This window comes from Pseudoliparis swirei, chromosome 2 (assembly GCF_029220125.1).
Source record: "Pseudoliparis swirei isolate HS2019 ecotype Mariana Trench chromosome 2, NWPU_hadal_v1, whole genome shotgun sequence".
Classification (NCBI taxonomy): Eukaryota; Metazoa; Chordata; class Actinopteri; order Perciformes; family Liparidae; genus Pseudoliparis; species Pseudoliparis swirei.
Genome location: NC_079389.1, coordinates 12,498,151 through 12,516,781, shown reverse-complemented (window position 1 = coordinate 12,516,781; position 18,631 = coordinate 12,498,151). Strand labels below are relative to the sequence as shown.

The 18,631-nt window shown below is 39.4% G+C and overlaps 1 protein-coding gene across 3 annotated transcripts in view; it reads left to right on the top strand.

The window, feature by feature from the left end:
• LOC130201729 (sorting nexin-4-like) overlaps window positions 1-17,607 on the top strand; it is a 32,464-nt gene extending 14,857 nt beyond the window's left edge. Inside the window, exons 1-14 of one of the 3 annotated variants that reach the window (XM_056426833.1) lie at window positions 9,269-9,408; window positions 10,093-10,217; window positions 10,777-10,918; window positions 11,135-11,284; window positions 11,858-11,905; window positions 12,048-12,103; window positions 12,368-12,440; window positions 13,348-13,409; window positions 13,869-13,934; window positions 14,093-14,182; window positions 14,893-14,992; window positions 15,196-15,341; window positions 15,924-16,038; window positions 16,207-17,607. In XM_056426833.1, coding sequence (XP_056282808.1) covers window positions 9,319-9,408; window positions 10,093-10,217; window positions 10,777-10,918; window positions 11,135-11,284; window positions 11,858-11,905; window positions 12,048-12,103; window positions 12,368-12,440; window positions 13,348-13,409; window positions 13,869-13,934; window positions 14,093-14,182; window positions 14,893-14,992; window positions 15,196-15,341; window positions 15,924-16,038; window positions 16,207-16,254 — 1,311 coding nt within the window. In that variant the 5' untranslated portion in view covers window positions 9,269-9,318 and the 3' untranslated portion in view covers window positions 16,255-17,607. Of the gene's footprint in view, window positions 1-9,268; window positions 9,898-10,092; window positions 10,218-10,776; window positions 10,919-11,134; window positions 11,285-11,857; window positions 11,906-12,047; window positions 12,104-12,367; window positions 12,441-13,347; window positions 13,410-13,868; window positions 13,935-14,092; window positions 14,183-14,892; window positions 14,993-15,195; window positions 15,342-15,923; window positions 16,039-16,206 lie in introns of those variants that run through there. The other 2 variants (XM_056426842.1, XM_056426849.1) reach the window with 2 other exon arrangements.
• Window positions 17,608-18,631: the final 1,024 nt, after the last annotated feature.

Genomic DNA, 18,631 nt, shown 5'->3' with positions numbered 1-18,631 from the left:
ACGCTAGATGGAACCATATTAACTGCATTTTCATTTCATGTTTCTTTCTATGTGTTTGTAACTATTTACACTAGTCTGGGAACAAATGAATAAATTACCCTAATATAAGGTCGCTTGCAGGGAAGGGAAGTTGTAAGGCAATAAAATACATCTGGAAACCTCTGGAAGCTGGTTGATCCGACATAAAGGTGCATATTCTTTTGGACAAGCTGAACCTCAAATGATCTATTTTATATGACATTTCTACACAGAGGTATGCACTTAAAGGTAACCACAGTTGAGTCTGCAGTTCCTTTTTTTAACAAATAGATTTAAACCCTGTAAAATGTACAAGTAGTATAACCCGGCCAGAAAAACAGACACATTGATTTCTTTGTTCCTGTTTTGGAGAATCTATGTCTTGAAGGGCAAATAAAATTAATGTGTGATGAACTAAGTTGGAATCTCAGACTTTATTTAAAAACATTGTGTTCATGCTAATATTTTACTGGATTACACGCCATTTAGATGTGAAGGCTTTCTAAAGAGACAAAGTTGTCCCATCTCTCCATTTGTAATTTTTCACATTCACAGGATCCCTGAAATACCCATGAAGTGCTGTATTTAAGAGGTGGATGAAATATATCGTTGCAGAGTATTTGTAGCTGTACAGGATGTAGCTAATGTTAGCCACATAATCTATAATATTTGTTGATGCAACATTAACAAGCCAGTTTGCCATATGAGCAGATCTTTTAACATTTAATAAATATATGAAAGACCTTACGTTCCACCCCATATTCCACCTATTAAACTATTTTGTAATGTTGGGTAGATACTCCAATGGCCTCATGGAAGTCCTGGTTTTAAAGTAAGTGTATCGTTGAATCTCCTTTAATTATCTTTTTTTTAAATCTGCAATTATACATTTTTGCACTTTCATCTATATAGTCTAACAAAGAACCAAGCTTTTATCACGTGTTTAAAATTGTGTTTCAACAATGCTTGTATTGAATATCTTTCACACTAACTCCTACTTTCACTCAAACAGATCTTTAAACTTAAACATGAATTGCTAGGGCAGTATCACTATATGCACATATTCACTCAAAAACAGACACACACGCCTGCACGCATGCACTCACACTCACACACACGCACGCACACTTGCATACATCTAGCTCCCAGCAGATGTTTTGTCCACCGCTGCCTTCCCAGAAACCCACAAGTGAGCGTATTTCCCCGCCGCAGGGTCGGGGAGCAAAACCACTGAAGAAGACCGCTGCACCCCAACATAAAACAAAACACCAGAGGGAAAAAAATTGTGCAGAAAACCTTTCAAAAAGGACAGGAAAGGAAAAAAGCAAAGGATTTTCTAATCCATCCTTTATTGAGGTGGCTGGTTTTCGGCAGCGCAACCTTTTTTATGTGTGAGAACCCTTGCCTGTAATTTGGGTAGCCACGGCGACCAGAGGGACTTGTAATAAAACGAGACTCTATTCTGGGATGCTCTGTAATAATGGACGCCACCATCCACTCCTCTTGTTAGAGATGGATGGACAGACGGATGGATGGAATGAAAGACAGATGGACATTGGATGTCTATGGGTGATTTGTGAGGGTTGAAGTTGGACCAATACAGGAGTAGGTCAAATCAAATTATAAACCTGAATTAATAGTAGATACAGTTTTGATAGACGAATAGAAATATTGAATAAATGGACAGCTGAATGGCCAACTGGATAGTTGGCTGAGTGGATAAACTGCTCCATGAAACCACTCAAGCTCACACTAACTTTCACTTTTAGGCTCCCTCTCGAACTCGCTAACCTACCTTCTGTGATCAATACTTGGCAGGACTTCTGAGTGACCGTTCCACTGTTACAAGTCCTTGTGGTTGCATTTCAGCATTCAGACACCTCTCTATAATCTCCACGCCATGTTAACAGTCGGCAATTATGCCAAGGCCATAGTTAGGAAATCACATTGGCATATACATCCTGTCATTAGAAGTGTCTATTGCTATTGCATTGTAATTACATTTTAGTAGGTTGTTATTACACCATTTAGAAGCTGTCCATTTTACCTCAATCTCCTCCTTAATTGGTCATGTTGGTCTGTCCCGCCCCCCGGGCCTGCCCACCTCTTTGACGGGACATTCCAGTGGTCTAAGCATTTTAAGCTAGAGAGTATTACAACTGAATCTAATATGCCACAGAATGAAAGAAATGAAGGAGAAAAAAAGTGGGCAGAGACTTAGCATTTGGTGAAAGATAGAACTTGGGAAGAGAGGTAAGGAAAAAAAAGGGATCCAGAAGAAATTAAAGAGGGAGAAGAGGGTGAAAAACACAGTTTTCTTGTTGCATGACAGATTCCCTCCCAGCCAATGAAGGCTTGTCCTTTAATACCCAGAAGCCTTCATGTGGCTTCTCAACGATTGCACATGGGGCAAAGCTGACCACATCTCTGCCACGCTGCTTATTATACTGCATTGCTCACACTCTGCATGTGTGTTTGCATGTGTGAGTGCCCATATACAATAAACGCGTCCACATGCAAGTGTGCATGTGTAAGCTTCAGCGTCAGTCATGCAGAGAAGTGTTCAGTGAGACTCTGGTGATGGATAGGAGAGAAAAGAGGAGAACATCTTTTAAATGTGTAGGAGAAACGGGAAAGAAGAGACACAAAGGAAGTATTGTAAAGTATTAAAGTCAACCTCGTAAAACAAGATGATCTGCCCTCGGATGTCTCAGTTTAGTTTACTATGAGTGGTTGACTTTATATATTTACAATTAACATATAAGAAATGTGCTGAAATATAAAGAGTTATAATATTTTTTAATAGACTTTGTTCATTGAGATGGTTGACAGAATGAGGCTAAATTAAGGGTCACTTAATAAAATCAATAAAAACAGTTAGAATAGAGCTTAATTGAACAACATAATGAAAAAGAAAAATATTTCTCAATATGAAGATAATTCTATGTGTAGAAGCTCTACAGCCAGCCTGGATAAAGATAATTATAAACAACATATTTCTGTTCCAACTAGGCTTCCCTATACATGTGGATATACTATATCGGCTCACCCGCACTAACTAAGGCCCACTCGACACACTGCCTGAGTTTTCCATCATGGTCAAAGGCAAGAATAGATGGATGAAGGAGAGGAAATTGAAGGATGCAGACTATGACATCAAGCAAAACATGTGTTCCTTTCTACTGACCGCAAGGACTTCCTCTTTATGACCTTCGTGACCAACCTTGTATACAGCATGCACACCCTCGCACTCTTAAACACGCGAGTAAAGTGCAACTTTCGAAAACATACGATAAGCCATGAAAAAACAAACTTGAAAGTACCCGTATATAAAGCAATGATTAATAAAATGCTACAGAACATTCAGATCTAAAAAAAAAACGAAAAATAAAACAACACAGATAACTTCCAGGAGGAGGCTAAGTCATAAATAAGTTTACCTAGTTTTGCTATTGGCCCCTTAAAAAACTGGCCCCCATGCAAAGAAAGGGTAATCAACAGTAATGAGGCCCCCAAACTATTTTTTGCTGAAATCAAAAAGCATTGTAAAATTTACTTTGAGCAAACAAATAGACAAACTGAAATCAGTATAATTACATGTAAATGGTAGTTATACTGAGTAATACTCACTGCAATACTGTAATGTCTATCACTCTGGAATAGCATATGAATACATACATATTCATACGCAGTAATGTTATTGTATGCAGTAATTGTCATGTTAAACATGAGTTTGAATAGTGGCATTGTTTGACAACCTATTACAATGGCTCTTACTGTTGAATTATTTCAAGCACATAATAATATATTATAAAAAATAAGCCTTCTCAATGGAAGACATTTTGAAATGTTACAGTAGGAAGAGCACAGGTGTAAATAAAGGAATTTATTTTGGCCGAATCACATTGAACTGCTTCACATTCAGGGCCATGGTATTGTAAATTATGGCACAAGTCATGGCTTGCTGGTCCAAGCAGATCCATTATTCATGCTATGAGTAACACCTTCTCTGATATGACGAGTCAAAAGTTCTGCTGTGGAAAAGACCTATTGTACTTATTAAATTACAGTATGCCCAACTTCATTGTGTAATGCAACAGATTTGACTGATTGTCATTGTCATACTGATGTACCGCTGGCATGTTGTTCATGACATTCTTGGATCTTTGCTGCTCTCTGCTGTTCAACAGTTGTCAAACTGAATCGTTTTTTCCAACCGTTAAATGTACAAAGCAAAGACATTCTTTGTTTGAGCAACACATAATTGTCAAATAAACCAGTGAATTTAGGGATTATTCTCGTAAACATACATGAAAAATAGAAAGCACAGTAATATGTTTTTAAATAATTAGTAAATAGCAATGTATTCGCTATTTCTTCAATTTGCCATTTGACATATAATATTCAGTTGATCTACATTATCGACAACAATTCTTATTCTTGTTTGTTTTAAGGCAGTTCGACATGAATATTATAAGTTCCACACATACCCATCGGTATTATAGTCACTCAGCAGCTTTCTGACAGACTTTCCAAATATAGACAAGACAGGAAGAAACACACACGTACACACACAAACACACACACACACACACACACACACACACACACACACACACACACACACACACACACACACACACACACACACACTGTACATAGCTGTTTTAGTATTCAAGAACAGGATCAGAAATTTCTAAAGTTGTGAAAGGATCGATTATAGTCAGCCACAGAGGGCTAGTAGTGTATGTGTTTGTGTCTGTCTATGTAAATGTGTGTGTGTGTGTCTGCGTGCCCGTGTGTGCGGACAGGAAGTGGTGTGGCTGGTCTGAGGTCAGTGGCAGGAAAGAATGGTAACTATGCTGTTGCTGTGGCTACGACTGGTCACAGGAAAGAGCTTTGTGTTTCCTGACATGCTGCAGCCTGAAACCGCATCCTACCATCACTCCATCTATCCGCCTATACCTGCTGCATCTGTGTCATCGATCACTTTAAAGGAAAATCGTTTTGTTAAATAATCTCACCTTCAGACCTTTTTTCTTCCGGTCTACATTTCTTTGCTTCTCTCTCAATGTATCTATTTTTCATTTTCATCCCATAACACCCCAACACCCCACTCCATGCCCAGTGGCATTTATGTAAAATGCTTCCTTACACATACTGCTCCACCCTTCTTTTAAACATTAAATGCTGCACAACAGTGTGACCAAAGGGACTAAAAGGCCGTGTATCTGTGCTGTTTACTAGCCTGAGGCATACCGCATCCCTCTCATTCAGATCTGGGCCCAAAACCATTGATCAATAAGAGAGAGGGATCAAATTATATCACTAAAGTGTCATCACTTATGACACCTTTTTCAGAATTTTGTTTTCAAACATGAAAGCAGTGATTTGACAAATGTAAAAAAAAAATGTTTGTTATTTATTGAATAAAAAAATATCTAATAATTTTTTTTACGATAAAACTATCAAAGTGAGAGAGCATGTTTAAGCCTCAATCTAAGATCAATATTTAGCATGGGTAGCTTTCTACAAAAAAGAATGATATATTTCCCATTGTAACTTCTTGATAATCCTTCAGTGTCTTTTAAAGCAGTTCATTTACACATATTCTGCAAAGTGTATCAACGTTTCTAAAGTTGCTAAAAATAAGAAATAGAACAATATGAACAAAAATCTCAGGCTCCTTTTCCAATATATACTATTTTTATTTATTTTTAAGTCAAAGTCCCACCAGTAGATGTCAGCCTTGCCAAAGCAAGGCAATAAAGGAAGACGCAACAACAACAACAACAACAACAACAACAATACAAATGCCAAAAGAGGGTATTTGGTTCACCAATTCAGCACAGCTGCATGGAAACTTACGAAACCATCCATTCAATTGCTTCAAATGTGCCCCATTTTGAACAGCAATCATGGTAGCTAATCCCAAGCATGTTTAGGATAATTCCTGAACATTAACTTGTTCGGAATTGAAACGTAACTACTTTATATGGTCACTTGCAGTGTTGGGGCCATTCCAGAACAATTGAAGATATTGTTGTTATATCTAACCGCATTGTTGCATTTACATGTAAGACTAGTGCAATAGTGTGTTATTATATTATATATGTTTTGTTGATATCAACACATGCATTCTACTAATATTATTATCCTATTTTGTATTATTACTCTAATTAATGTACTATTTGTGGAGCCATGAATGACCCAATGGACATTTATCATGTAAGGCCATTCATTTAAATGTTGTATCAAAAAGTATATCAATCACCGATCACTGAAACGCGCATGCGTAAAGCAGAGGAAACACTCCGCCGCCAGCTCAGCTGACTGCGGTCAACTCAGCCGACACTCGGATCTCCTTGGTCAACTCAGCCGACACTTAAATTTCTGTGCACCTATAGACTGATGTTGACGGTACACGCATTCGATCAGGAGCGCGCAAGGGTTTTGATAAAGTTAGCGGCAGGATTCACGTGACACAACATCCGGTTTTACAAAGTTAGTGGAAAGAACTACGTGAAACAACATCCGTTTTTCAAAATAAGATGTCGACAAATCATACACTAGCATATACAAGTAAACAATTAACTGATTTTGAATCTTTATAGATCGTTTCTGAGATTTAGCTTAAATTATGCTCACATTAAAACGTTTTTACTGTTCCAAGGAAGAGTTTATAAAAATAAAACTCAGACTTTTGTATGTTAAAAAATTCCTGTATATAGATTTCCCCAACAGTTCCAGGAAATGAATGATGCAGCTGTGTTCAGGACAATCCATACTTCCATTATCCTGGGAATCAGACATATCTACGTTCCCAATTGGGAGATATTTCAAAGTAAAAGTCCTAAATGTTTACGAGAAATCGGTCATTTCTTTCATGTTTGAAGTGCTTTATATATGTTTTTCCTCAAAATCCCTGGCATTGACTGATGCAGCCGTGTTCAGGACAATCCTGACTTCCATTATCCTGGGAATCAGACATATCTACGGTCCCAATTGGGAGATATTTCAAATTAAAAGTCCTAAATGTTTAAAGAAATCGGTCATTTCTTTAATGTTTGAAATGCTTTATATATGTTTTTCCTCAAAATCCCCGGCATTGACTGATGCAGCTATGTTCAGGAAAATCCACAGCAGGGTTTTTCCTGGGTCAAAATGGGTCTTCGATAGGGATGGGCATCGAGAACCGGTTCTGTTTTAGAACCGGTTCCCAGTGAACCGATTGTTTGGGATCGTTAGCCAAATTCTTTAACGGTTCTGCTAACGGTCCTCTGTGGATTTGCGCATGCGCGAACTTTTTTAGTTTCTTCAGACTGCAGCAAACATGGCAACTAGGCAGAAGCGTTCTAAAGTTTGGCTCTATTTCACAAGACAAAATGACAACGACGCCACTTGTAACGTGTGTCAAAAATCTATTTCGTCGAAGGGAGGAAATACAACTAATATAAAGAAGCATTTGAACATGCACGGAATTAAATGACAGGAATGTCATGTGTTCGATGCAGCAGCTCAGCTAACGTCGGCGCTTCATCTCTTTCTGTCCAAGGTAAACTCCTCCAAAGTGATCACAACCACTGTGAAGCACTGTGAAGCCTGGAAGCCATTTGCCTTTATTGTGTGGAGTCGATCAAGTTATCTTCTGTCCCTTCGTTTGAAGCACACATTTGAGCTCCGGCGGCATTGGTCCCATTATCGATCACTTCACGTTTGGATTTAAAGTCCAGTTTTGAGAAATGTTTGATCGTAACGGTATTAATTATTGGAGGGCGTGTGTTATCAGCAAACGTTCGCGTTATCGTGTTAACCCATTATTAAACTGAGCATATCTATTTTTAATCCATTATTAAATTTAGCATATAGCTACGCTAGCTTAGCTACAGAATCTTCCATTGTCACCCTACATTGAGGCGAGGTAGTGTTTGCCTCCCCTCTTAATGTGGCTTAATGTCAGCTCAGCAAATTCAGCGATTTTGTTCGTGCCATTTGTTTCATTGTGTAAACCAGCTTTCACTATATAAATAATCTCCATTGCCATCCAATGTAGCTGATGAGGGTCAGAGTCAGACCGGTTCAGAGGCTGGTAGTCTGTCTGGGTCACAGGCTACAGCACGTCTTGTCCACCTCCTCATATCTTTGTGTTCAGGCATCCTCCAGCCCACCTGAGAGCGTGTTCTCCACGGCTGGAGACACAATAAGTCCTGAGAGATCGCGTATCCTCCCGGAGAAAGCAGACATGCATATTTTTCTGCACAAGAATTGTTTATGATCCATACAATTGTTGGTTGCACACTTGGTATTTGCCACTGCTAGTTTCATTTTTGGCAGCTCAGTTCATATACCCTTTTTAAAAAAGGAAGGAGCACTGTAATTTCTAGGAACATGTTTAAATTAAACAGAATACATTTTATTTAAGTTATGTAAGTTTTATTTTAAGTTCAAGAGTAATATCGTGTAAATGTTTTTTGTGATTTAAAAAAAGTAAATGTGTATGTATACATACTGTGTGTGCAGCATTATATAAAAGAAAATTAATGTGAATAAACCAGTTTGTGCTCTTTTTTTCACCCCTTGCCCAAAATAATCGATAAGAGAATCGATAAGGAATCGAATCGATAAGCAGGAATCGATAAGGTATCGGAATCGTTAAAATCTTATCAATTCTCATCCCTAGTCTTCGATGCTCCCAAAAAAATGTTTGGCGTGCTACGCGCGCGCCATCTATTCATGCACGTCGGGCTGTTGAGTGAGTGATCAGCAGCTGGCCACTCAGACAAGTCGCGCACCTCACAGTTGTGTTTTGATCAGACAAGAAGACACGCTTATCAACTCCAGTGTTTCCCCTACTATTATAACAGGGTGAAATCTGACCACCCGTCACCCTGTAATTTTCGTCTACCCCCCGTCAACTCTTCTCGGCTCGCGCGCGCCAGAGCTCCGATGCCGGCGCGCGCCTCCCTCAGCCCCCCCCCCCTCCCCCCCGTCGACAACGGGTCGTCAACGCTGGTTGTAATTTCAGGCTTGGGTGAGCCGCAGAAGATTTTCAGATTTCAAATTGGGCCGCGGCATTCTTGAGTTTGGGAACCGCTGTGCTAGTGTATGATTTGTCGACATCTTATTTTGAAAAACGGATGTTGTTTCACGTAGTTCTTTCCGCTAACTTTGTAAAACCGGATGTTTATCAAAACCCTTGCGCGCTCCCGATCGAATGCGTGTACCGTCAACATCAGTCTATAGGTGCACAGAAATTTAAGTCTCAGCTGACAACAGCAGCGCCTCCGCAGCCAGACGACGATGGCAGATTGTGGAAGTAACGAAGAAGTGGCTGTGATCTTTAACACCGACATCACTTCAACAGAATCCGAGAACAACCTCATAAACACGGTCGTACTTTTTAAAATGCTCTCTGACAAACTTTCTCTTTCTTTATAATCCTGTTTTCACTAGTCAACACTATCCCAACCAGGCCGAACGTCACGTTAGCTACGTTAGGTGGAGTTCACGTTTTGTGACATGATCAGTTTAGACTCCTCCATTCACCTCCTCACAAAGCTTCGTCTTTGAAGCGAAATGTAGCGAAGTTACAACGTTACGAAGTGAGCTCGAGTTGTGTTTGCTAGCACGGGTTCGAAGCTAACGTTACTTCGTCAACTTTACTCCTCGCTCGCTTGATTCCTAGCGAGTCTGAACGCTCAGCCTCCAGTTGACTTTAAATCACCCAGAGACTATGGTGCAGGTCTTTGTCCCGTGGTTTCTCGCGAGAGAGGACGGTGTTTAGTACTTAATGGTGGTCGTGTTGGCTTGTGACCTGCACGCGCCTGTCATACCTTCTGCAAAGAAGCGTGACACCGCTGCAGTACGTTTTCTAACACGGTAAGTCTGCTTGGAACAGAATCCAGTGAAGCCTTGTTGGTGGAGTCCCTGAGAAGCCCTTCGCCCTGCACTCTGTTCACCTGATATTACTTTGTTCTTTCTTTCTGATGCTCCTTCATATCTTCATTACATAACTTTTGTGTGTCACTTTCGTTGAATTTGTCTTGCTGAGACATTATTTGTTCTTTTCTATAGATGGTGGAAAGAGAGGCAACTTTGTTGAGAAAAATGGAGATAAATGTGACTGAGGCGGAGAAGCGAACAGGGAAGAACACGGTGAACATGCAGGAAACCTACACCGTCTACCTCATAGAAACACGGTAGGTCATACACTGGAGAGTTCCTTTACACATCTCAATGGTGAAGAACAAACAGACTGCTGTGACAACTGAAGGAGTTGTCTTTCCTACACGTCATTAATAATAAAAGCACACATGACATTTGCTTTATCTTGGACAATTTTATTTATTATAGTAATTAAGTGAAATACTTCCAAGTGATGCAGTTTGGCATGTGAATCTCTGGGCATCTTATTATTTGATTAGATTTTAATGTTACTCTGGCTGTCATTTAATTGCTTCAAGAGATATTAGCCTGTTGGGCTTATGTAAGCTGCTTAAACAAATCAATATCATGGAGCAGAATTTTTTGTACACTAACTTTTTAAGATCCCCAAGTCTTCTTCACAATGCGTCTGACCAGATTTTGTCCCCCTGCCCCGACGCAGAAAACGTCCCAAGAAAAATCAAAGCAAGATGTGATATGTTGCTCATTCTGTGCTTCAAATAGCTTTGAACAAGAACAGTAGCTAAAATATCCTCTCGTTGCTTTGACGACACCTGATGATAGCAGTGTTTATTTCTATTGCTCTGTCTCCAGGTCAGCTGAAACCGTTCCAGAGGGGGGTACTCCCGCAACACCTGACTCTTTGTGGAGACGCTACAGTGAGTTTGAGTTGCTCAGAACATACCTCCTGGTCACCTACCCCTACATCATCATACCGCCACTACCAGAGAAGAGGGTGAGTAACGCATACTGTGGGGGTGGAAGGAAACATATGCGTAATAAAACTATATGAATATTGAAAAAATAATTTGCTGGGTATAACTCGGGACTTCTTGTGATAAAACGTCATATATAGTTGTGCTTTCTTTCGTTCGCTCTGTGTATTCCTGGTTGTAAATACGCTCTTATCTTCTGAGGTGGTATTCACACTTCTTTTTTGTGCCTCTTGTAGGCAGAGTTTGTGTGGCACAAAATGTCGGCTGACAACCTCGACCCAGACTTTGTTGAGCGACGGAGAGTCGGCCTGGAAAACTTCCTGCTTCGTGTTGCATCACATCCTGTCCTTTACAATGACAAAATCTTCTTCCTCTTTCTGACAGAGGTAAACCCTTATGCCTCGCTCGTTATATTCCACATAATGTCCCATTGAATTGTTCTGCCTCACTGATGGTCTCACAGGGATTTCAAATGGAAAATAACTCTGTGGCCAAACAATGCATGAAGCTGCACTGGTGGGGGGAAACACAAGCAGGAGTATAAGTGGGCAATTCCAATCAGAAGGGATGTCTGCTTTTCTTTTGAAGGATCCATATGGAACGACACCTCCTGATGTACCCACTCAGTGATCTCATTGAAATGAACGAGCACCTGTGATTTTTGCAACAGAGCTATTGCATGCACTCAAACCAGGAAGAATACTTAGAATGGAAGTGGAAATTAATGTTGCCCTGGTAGATTTTCCCAAGTTTTAAAATCCTTGCGTCCGTCTTGCCACTCTTTGAACTGAACTTTTGCCTTTGTATTTCACCGTTGTATCCTTAAGCAACATGCTCAATCCAACCCAGCCCTTTGTGATATGTTGTTGTAGTTTAATTGTTTCAAAGCCCCATTTTTACACGGTGTAATTGATAATCCTGTCCCATGTATCTGTCATCTGTCAATCATTTGTTCTCAGGAGAAAGAATGGAGGGAGGTGGTTTTGGAGACAGGCTTCCAAGACAAGGTAAACATTTAGTCTTTGTCTCCTTCACATTTAAATTGGATAGTGTTTCTGTAACTTGTAAACTGGATCATATCAAAAGCAACTCTGATTTAATTACAAAATAAAAGGATGTTTACTTACGTATAATTCTGTTCCCCACCAGGTTGACTCCAGACTAAAGTCTCTGAGTGCCATGTTCAGAGTCAAGAACCCTGACGAGTAAGTGGAAAACAGATACAAAGCCAACTTTTCATTGGTTTGCCTCTAAAACATTTGACCAGGATTTATACATAGCTGGGAATTCATCATGAGCAAGTTTTCATCAGAGCTGTAATGAGTAGATGAGTTCAAAATGAGCAAAACAGGTAGTAAGATAGTTGGAGTTTCTCATTAGGAAATCCTCACACAATAGAACAGCAACAGGAACACACAGAAATGAGATGAGTGGAACATTGTTTGTGATCCATGTGTTGTGTTCTGCAGGCGATTCACAGAACTGAAGCACTACAGTGATGAACTGAACTCTGTCATTTCTCAGTTACTGAGGGTGCGGGCGGTGAGTTTTGGCATGCGCAAAGTGCACACACACCTACATTTACCTGTTTGCTGAGGTTTGGCCAGTGGTTTATGCTTAAAATAAATAAATAATTGTGTTATTTTGCCATCCCCTGCATACAATGTCTTTAGCTTGGTAGACTCTTTTTCATTTCATTTGTCATTTTCTTTCGAGCAAGTAGTGACCGTGTTTACATGCATTCGAATAACTGGCTTAATATCCGCTTCATGTAAACCTTTTTTCGACGATGCACCTTTGTCTCGACTATGCGTAACACTACGTCGATAAACGGATCCGATCCGTTGATAATCTTCCGATCCGGTTGATGTAACGACTATCCTGTAATTGAATGGATTTTGCGCTCTTGCGATGCTTGAGATCCCGCCCTCTCCCCCTCCGATCCCGCCCCTCGAAGCTCTCCCAAGAATGACCCCCCTGCGAGCGAGCCGCCTGATCGGTTGACACAACAAACAAAAACAACAACACAGAGCACAAGAACACAACGCACGGAGAACACAGAAGAGCATACTTTTTTTTATCAAGAGCATATTGAATTTATGCTTAATTAATCATGGGAGTTGATGGGAGGGAAAATGGTGAACTGTTACTGTTTGTTGTTTGTGGTTGTTTGGAGTTGGTGAAGTGAAATAGTATAGGTCGTCACAATAGTTGTAAACGAAAAAACGCCGCTCCTATCGTATCGGACATGCTTTCGCCAATGATCTGAATGATTACTGCCATGTATATTGGGATAACAGCAGATCCCCCAAAAGATAGCATAGTCCGACTAAAGCAAGATTCGAATTATACCATCATGTAAACACACTGAGTGAGCACTACACCACCCGTGTGCTTTATTGTTCTAACCACGTAATAATGATTGTTTTCATTTAATTATTTGTTCTAGAAAGTAGCTGACAGACTGTATGGAGTTTACAAGGTCCATGGTAACTACGGCAGAGTCTTCAGGTGAGAAACACCTGTGCTGTTGTTACTGCATTTCTACATTAATGTCCTTATTTAACTAAAAAGTAAAGCATCAAAAAGCCAGAAGTTCACATTAAATCACACGTAGTGCATATACTGTATCCAGATGTCTCTGAGCCACACTTTCTCCTATCGAAACATGGAAGCCTCCTCATATTTTATGTTGAATTTCTGTATATTTTTCCGGTGTATCTGGAAGGGATTTGCTTTTTAATTTGTTTGCATAAGGAAACGGATATACACTTCCTCTACATGTAGTATACACACCGATGGCTTCGATAATAAAATGGGGAAGCTTTAAGATGCATGTTGTGAATAAAATAACAATAATGCTGTAAATGACCAAAGAATATCGCTCAAAGCACTTGTAAGAAACCGTCTCCAGGCTGAATGAACTGAACTGAGAGGTGCAGAATTACACCGAAACTGTTGTGTCTCCAGTGAGTGGAGTGCGATTGAAAAAGAGATGGGGGATGGATTGCAGAGTGCGGGCCACCACATGGACACGTAAGTGGACTGAAATAGCACCTCAATCTGTAGCGTACACGTTAATGTGTGTTTACTAAAGCAGTAATAGACCAGTAATTGAACTACGAACTTAAACACATTCTCAAACATGATGCTTTTTATATTTGTTTCCCTTTTGAATGTGACACAATGCACAGGTTTGCTGCATCGATAGATGACATTCTGGAGGAAGAGGAGCACTATGCTGACCAACTGAAAGAATACCTCTTCTATGCTGAAGCTGTCAGGTAAAGGAAATGTAATATATGTTAATTTAGCAAATACTCTAATTGGATTTAACAGACAGTTAGAAGAGTTTTCAAGTCAGCACACTTTCTTTCCATTTGGTTTGAAGAAATATCATCTGTTTATTAAGTTTGATCAACTCTGTTATGTAGATATCTTTGTCCATAGATCAAACAAGATATGCCTCCTCCTGGTTCAGGGTATTTAATTGGTATATCATTATTCATATATCTTCATGTGAGTAGCTATAGAGATACAACCCAGTCTTTCACACACTCCAATGTGTTCTTATTTTTGTGTTTGGTTTAAGTTTTCCTTTTTGTGATTCAGCCTCATGTTACCATTGTTCAATGAAGAAGGTGTAGAATAAGTGGGAGGCTTTGGCCGCCGGTGAGATACCACTACTCTTATGGTTTGTTATCTTTCAATTCAAATCAAAGAAACATGCAACTGCGCTAACGCAAATGCATGTAAACCATCTTTCAGCAGAGCATATAATGCAGCCCGGTCGTTATCAACAAGAACCGGTGTTAAGGCTGCTTAATTGGATGAAGATTGCTTGTGTCTTTATCATTTGTCGATGTGGAAGCATCATATCGGTTTGTTGAAAAAATTGTACAAGGATGCATTAATATAATGGGACTCCATGTCTTTTTTGTATTGACTTTTTAAAATTGTGTCTTTCTGTATGTTTGTTTGTTTGTGTATTCAGGTCCGTGTGCAGGAAACATGAGCTGCTCCAGTATGAATTGGAGATGGTAGCTCAGGACCTCGTCAGTAAGAAACAACAGAAAGAAGAGCTGGCTACCGGGGTAAGGCACTCACACACACGCTTATCTTCTCTCACTTTCTCCTCCACATTCTGGGAATGTCCACACAATTACTGCGAGAAGTCAAAATTGTGCATGACAAGTGATATAAATGAACAGAACTCATATTTTTGTATTACTTTCATTTAGTTGTGATCTGTTTTGATGAAGACACAACTAACTAGTTTGTGTGTCTGCGTGTGCAGACAGTGCGTGTCTTTTCTCTGAAGGGGATGACCAGTAAACTGTTCGGCCAAGAGAGCCAAGAGCAGAGGGAGAGCAGGATGGCCGCCCTGGAGCAGAGCACCCGTGAGGGCGAGGAAGCGCTCAAGGAAAAGAACACAGAGTGCCGGTAAGCTTCATATTTGTCTTTTTAAATGTCTTTTAAATGTTCCTCTCCCACAGGAAAACATGTCATCTGTTGTTTTTATTATTTGCCCTTCATTTGTATAATGAATTTTTTCACCCTGTGTTGTGCATGATTACGCTAAAAGAGCTCTTTATTGAATGCGCTCGTGTTTTTTTATGATTTAGTTTTGAACCTAGTTCCAAGTTCTTCATCATAATATGTAAAAAAATTAAAAGGAAGTCTTTGGCAATGTTACATTTCAGACTCCCTTCCGCCAGGTTAATTAAATATGTATCCAAATACCGAACAGCAAGATTAGAACAAAATATAAACATAAATACTCCATATAATGGAGTAATATATATTTGTGGAAGAAAGTATTTAACAGTATAACCTTTTTTTTTTTTTTAGCTCAAAGTGGTAGATTACTCCCTTTTAAGTCAGAATATTAGGTCAAGTAGACAAGTCAAAATCGGGTATTATTTATGATTTTCAAAAAGCAAAAACCAACAGATTGCTCCTCGTCTTATTTCCCCCCTCACATGACTGATTATTTTGCATGTGTCTTTGTGATTGTGTCTTCAGAGAGTTTGTGCGAACGGCTTGGAAAGACATCGGACGTTTTAAGGAACAGAAGGACAGAGATTTGCGTGAAGCACTAATTAGCTACGCCATCATGCAGGTCAGCATGTGTAAGAAGGTAAGCGGCTCTTTTCCACATTTTGTGTTTCATTGTATGTCTTGCTAACATCAACATGGCAGGCAGGTGTGTTGTGATGTTGATTCATCAGCAGTTCTGCTCCCAATCAGTTTCTTTGTCATTCCCTTTAAAGCGTTCTTGTTCTTTGTCATTCCATAACTGTCTCAGGGAATCCAGGTGTGGTCCAATGCCAAGGAGTGTTTCAACAAAATGTGAGCCCCTTTCCAGCCAATCACAACAGCAATCTGATTGTTCCGAGTGGGATCATCAGCCAATTGTTAAACTGAAGTCTTACGAAGATTGACCATGGCAGCCAAAAATACTGTCCTCACGCTGAATAATTCTGCTTCTCTTTCACTCACACACACACACACACACTTATTTAGAAAAGGCTTAGAGTTATTTAGTGGATCCATGCCACATGTCCAATACTTTTTCCTCCTCTGTCGCACAGCTCACAGTGTCAGAGGAAAATCCTGCACTAATAATGCACGATCGATGCACATTGGGACATGGCTTTGCCACGTATTTCAGTTATTCCTTACTTCCCAAATGTAGCAGAACTGTGCAATGAGATAAAAGGACAGGCGTTAGGGAATCCGTCTGAGATCTGTTGCCAGGAATTATTTCCAGAAGAATGCGCCTACCACTATGTCTTCTCGGCCTCAAGTAAGAGGCCCGTAAATATAAATATATTTGGAGATTTATCAGAAACCAAAAAATCAAATTGTAAAGCAAGGGAACATGGACCACTTCCTTTTCTTCTTTTTCCAGAAATATGTGTTTTGTATACATGTTATTAATCGATAGCCGACCAAAGTGCTTATGACCCAGTACTAGTCTGTATAGTGCAGATCACAGGTGGGGGAGCACAGGAGAGGTGTGGTTTTGGTAATTGATAAGAGTTTGTTTGTGCCAAAAGCGAAGAGCCATGAGTAAGAGCAAAGTCACAAAGTCCTCAGTGTTTTGGTTACAGTAGAGTCTCTTTTTTTATTAATCTCCTTAATGGAGACTTTCTTCTTTTGTAAGGACCTAAACATGGCGCCACCACGAACTACCTGAGCTACCAAGTGCAACCATGAATGTTGTTAAAAGCAACACACTTAAAGCTCAGCAGTTGAGCAGCTTCTTTGCTTTCAATCTCTACAGCGTTGATATGAACATTGGCCTCTTAAAACAAATTAGTTTGACCCTTACTGCCTCACATCTTTGTTTGATATTGAGTTATTGCACTAAATAATAGACCTGACTTCCAAGCCTGAGGTCAATGTTTATGACCAAATGGTGGTAATCTGTAACTACAGATAAGTTGGATCCTCATGTAGCTCAATAAATATGATACACAATACATGTTGTAATCTTGTTTCCTTAATATGATATCTACCCGAGGAGGGAAGATTGGTGCTTTCTGTCGTCTGAAGCTGCCTTTTCAGGATAAACGATCCTGAAATAATCCCAAATTAATGCTCTATGGATGTTTTTTTACAATGAACGTGTTCAATGAGAGTTTGTGTTCATGTTTATGTACTCGTGACTAGACACTAATAAATATCATAGCTTTTTCAACTATTTTTGTATTGTTTGTGTTTTTATAACATCCTGTACGAATGCGGACGACATGTGACTGCTGGTTTCACACTATGTTTACAGATTACTGAGGCCCAATTATTGCAGAATGTTCATGTAGAAAACTTTGTCACATGGCCTTTGTTTGTCTTTGTGTCTAAAAGATAAAAGAAGCTGTATTTTAATGAGCCCACTCTAAAGGCCAAACTGCAGTAATGTATCAGTTTCAAAGTAACAGCATGGCGTGTGAATCGGATGGGTGTGTCTATTTGATGGATGCCTGTCAAGTCCCATCATGCATGAATTATAAGATCACACGGGAAGTCATTCTCTTAAAAGAAGAAGTGTGAAAAGCTACGCCTTACCTATTGGATAAATGCTTCAACTGTGAAATTGATATAGTGGGGAAAAATACGTAACTTTTTCAATAAGCACAAATTATTTAATGTGCTATTTTATTTTTAAATGTCCCTTTTTATGTATGGCCTGCTTTAATAATTCAGATTTCTATAGCGCTTTTCTAAGTACCCAAAGATGCTTTCATGTCTTTTTTTCATCTATTGGAGTGAGAAAATAAATCCTATGTTAGGTATTTACTTCAACGTATTGGTAATAATGGCTTTATTAGATGTATCCGAGGCATCACCATTTATGATGTACTATTATGGATAAACGGCTCAGATGTCATACTATTGATACAGTAAATACCCAAAGCATATATGTATGTATGTAGCTCTGTATGTATATATGTGTGTATATATATATATATATGTATGTGTCACACATACACATATATATATATACACATACAGTCAGGACCATAAATATTTGGACATTGACACAATTTTCATCATGTGGGCTCTGTACACCACCACAATGGATTTTGAATGAAATAATTACAATGTGCTTTAAGAGCAGACTTTCAGGTGAACGGTGTAAGAATTACAACATATTGTATACGCGGACCCTCATATATATATATATATATATATATATGGTGATTTGAAGGCCCTTTCAATATTTGTTC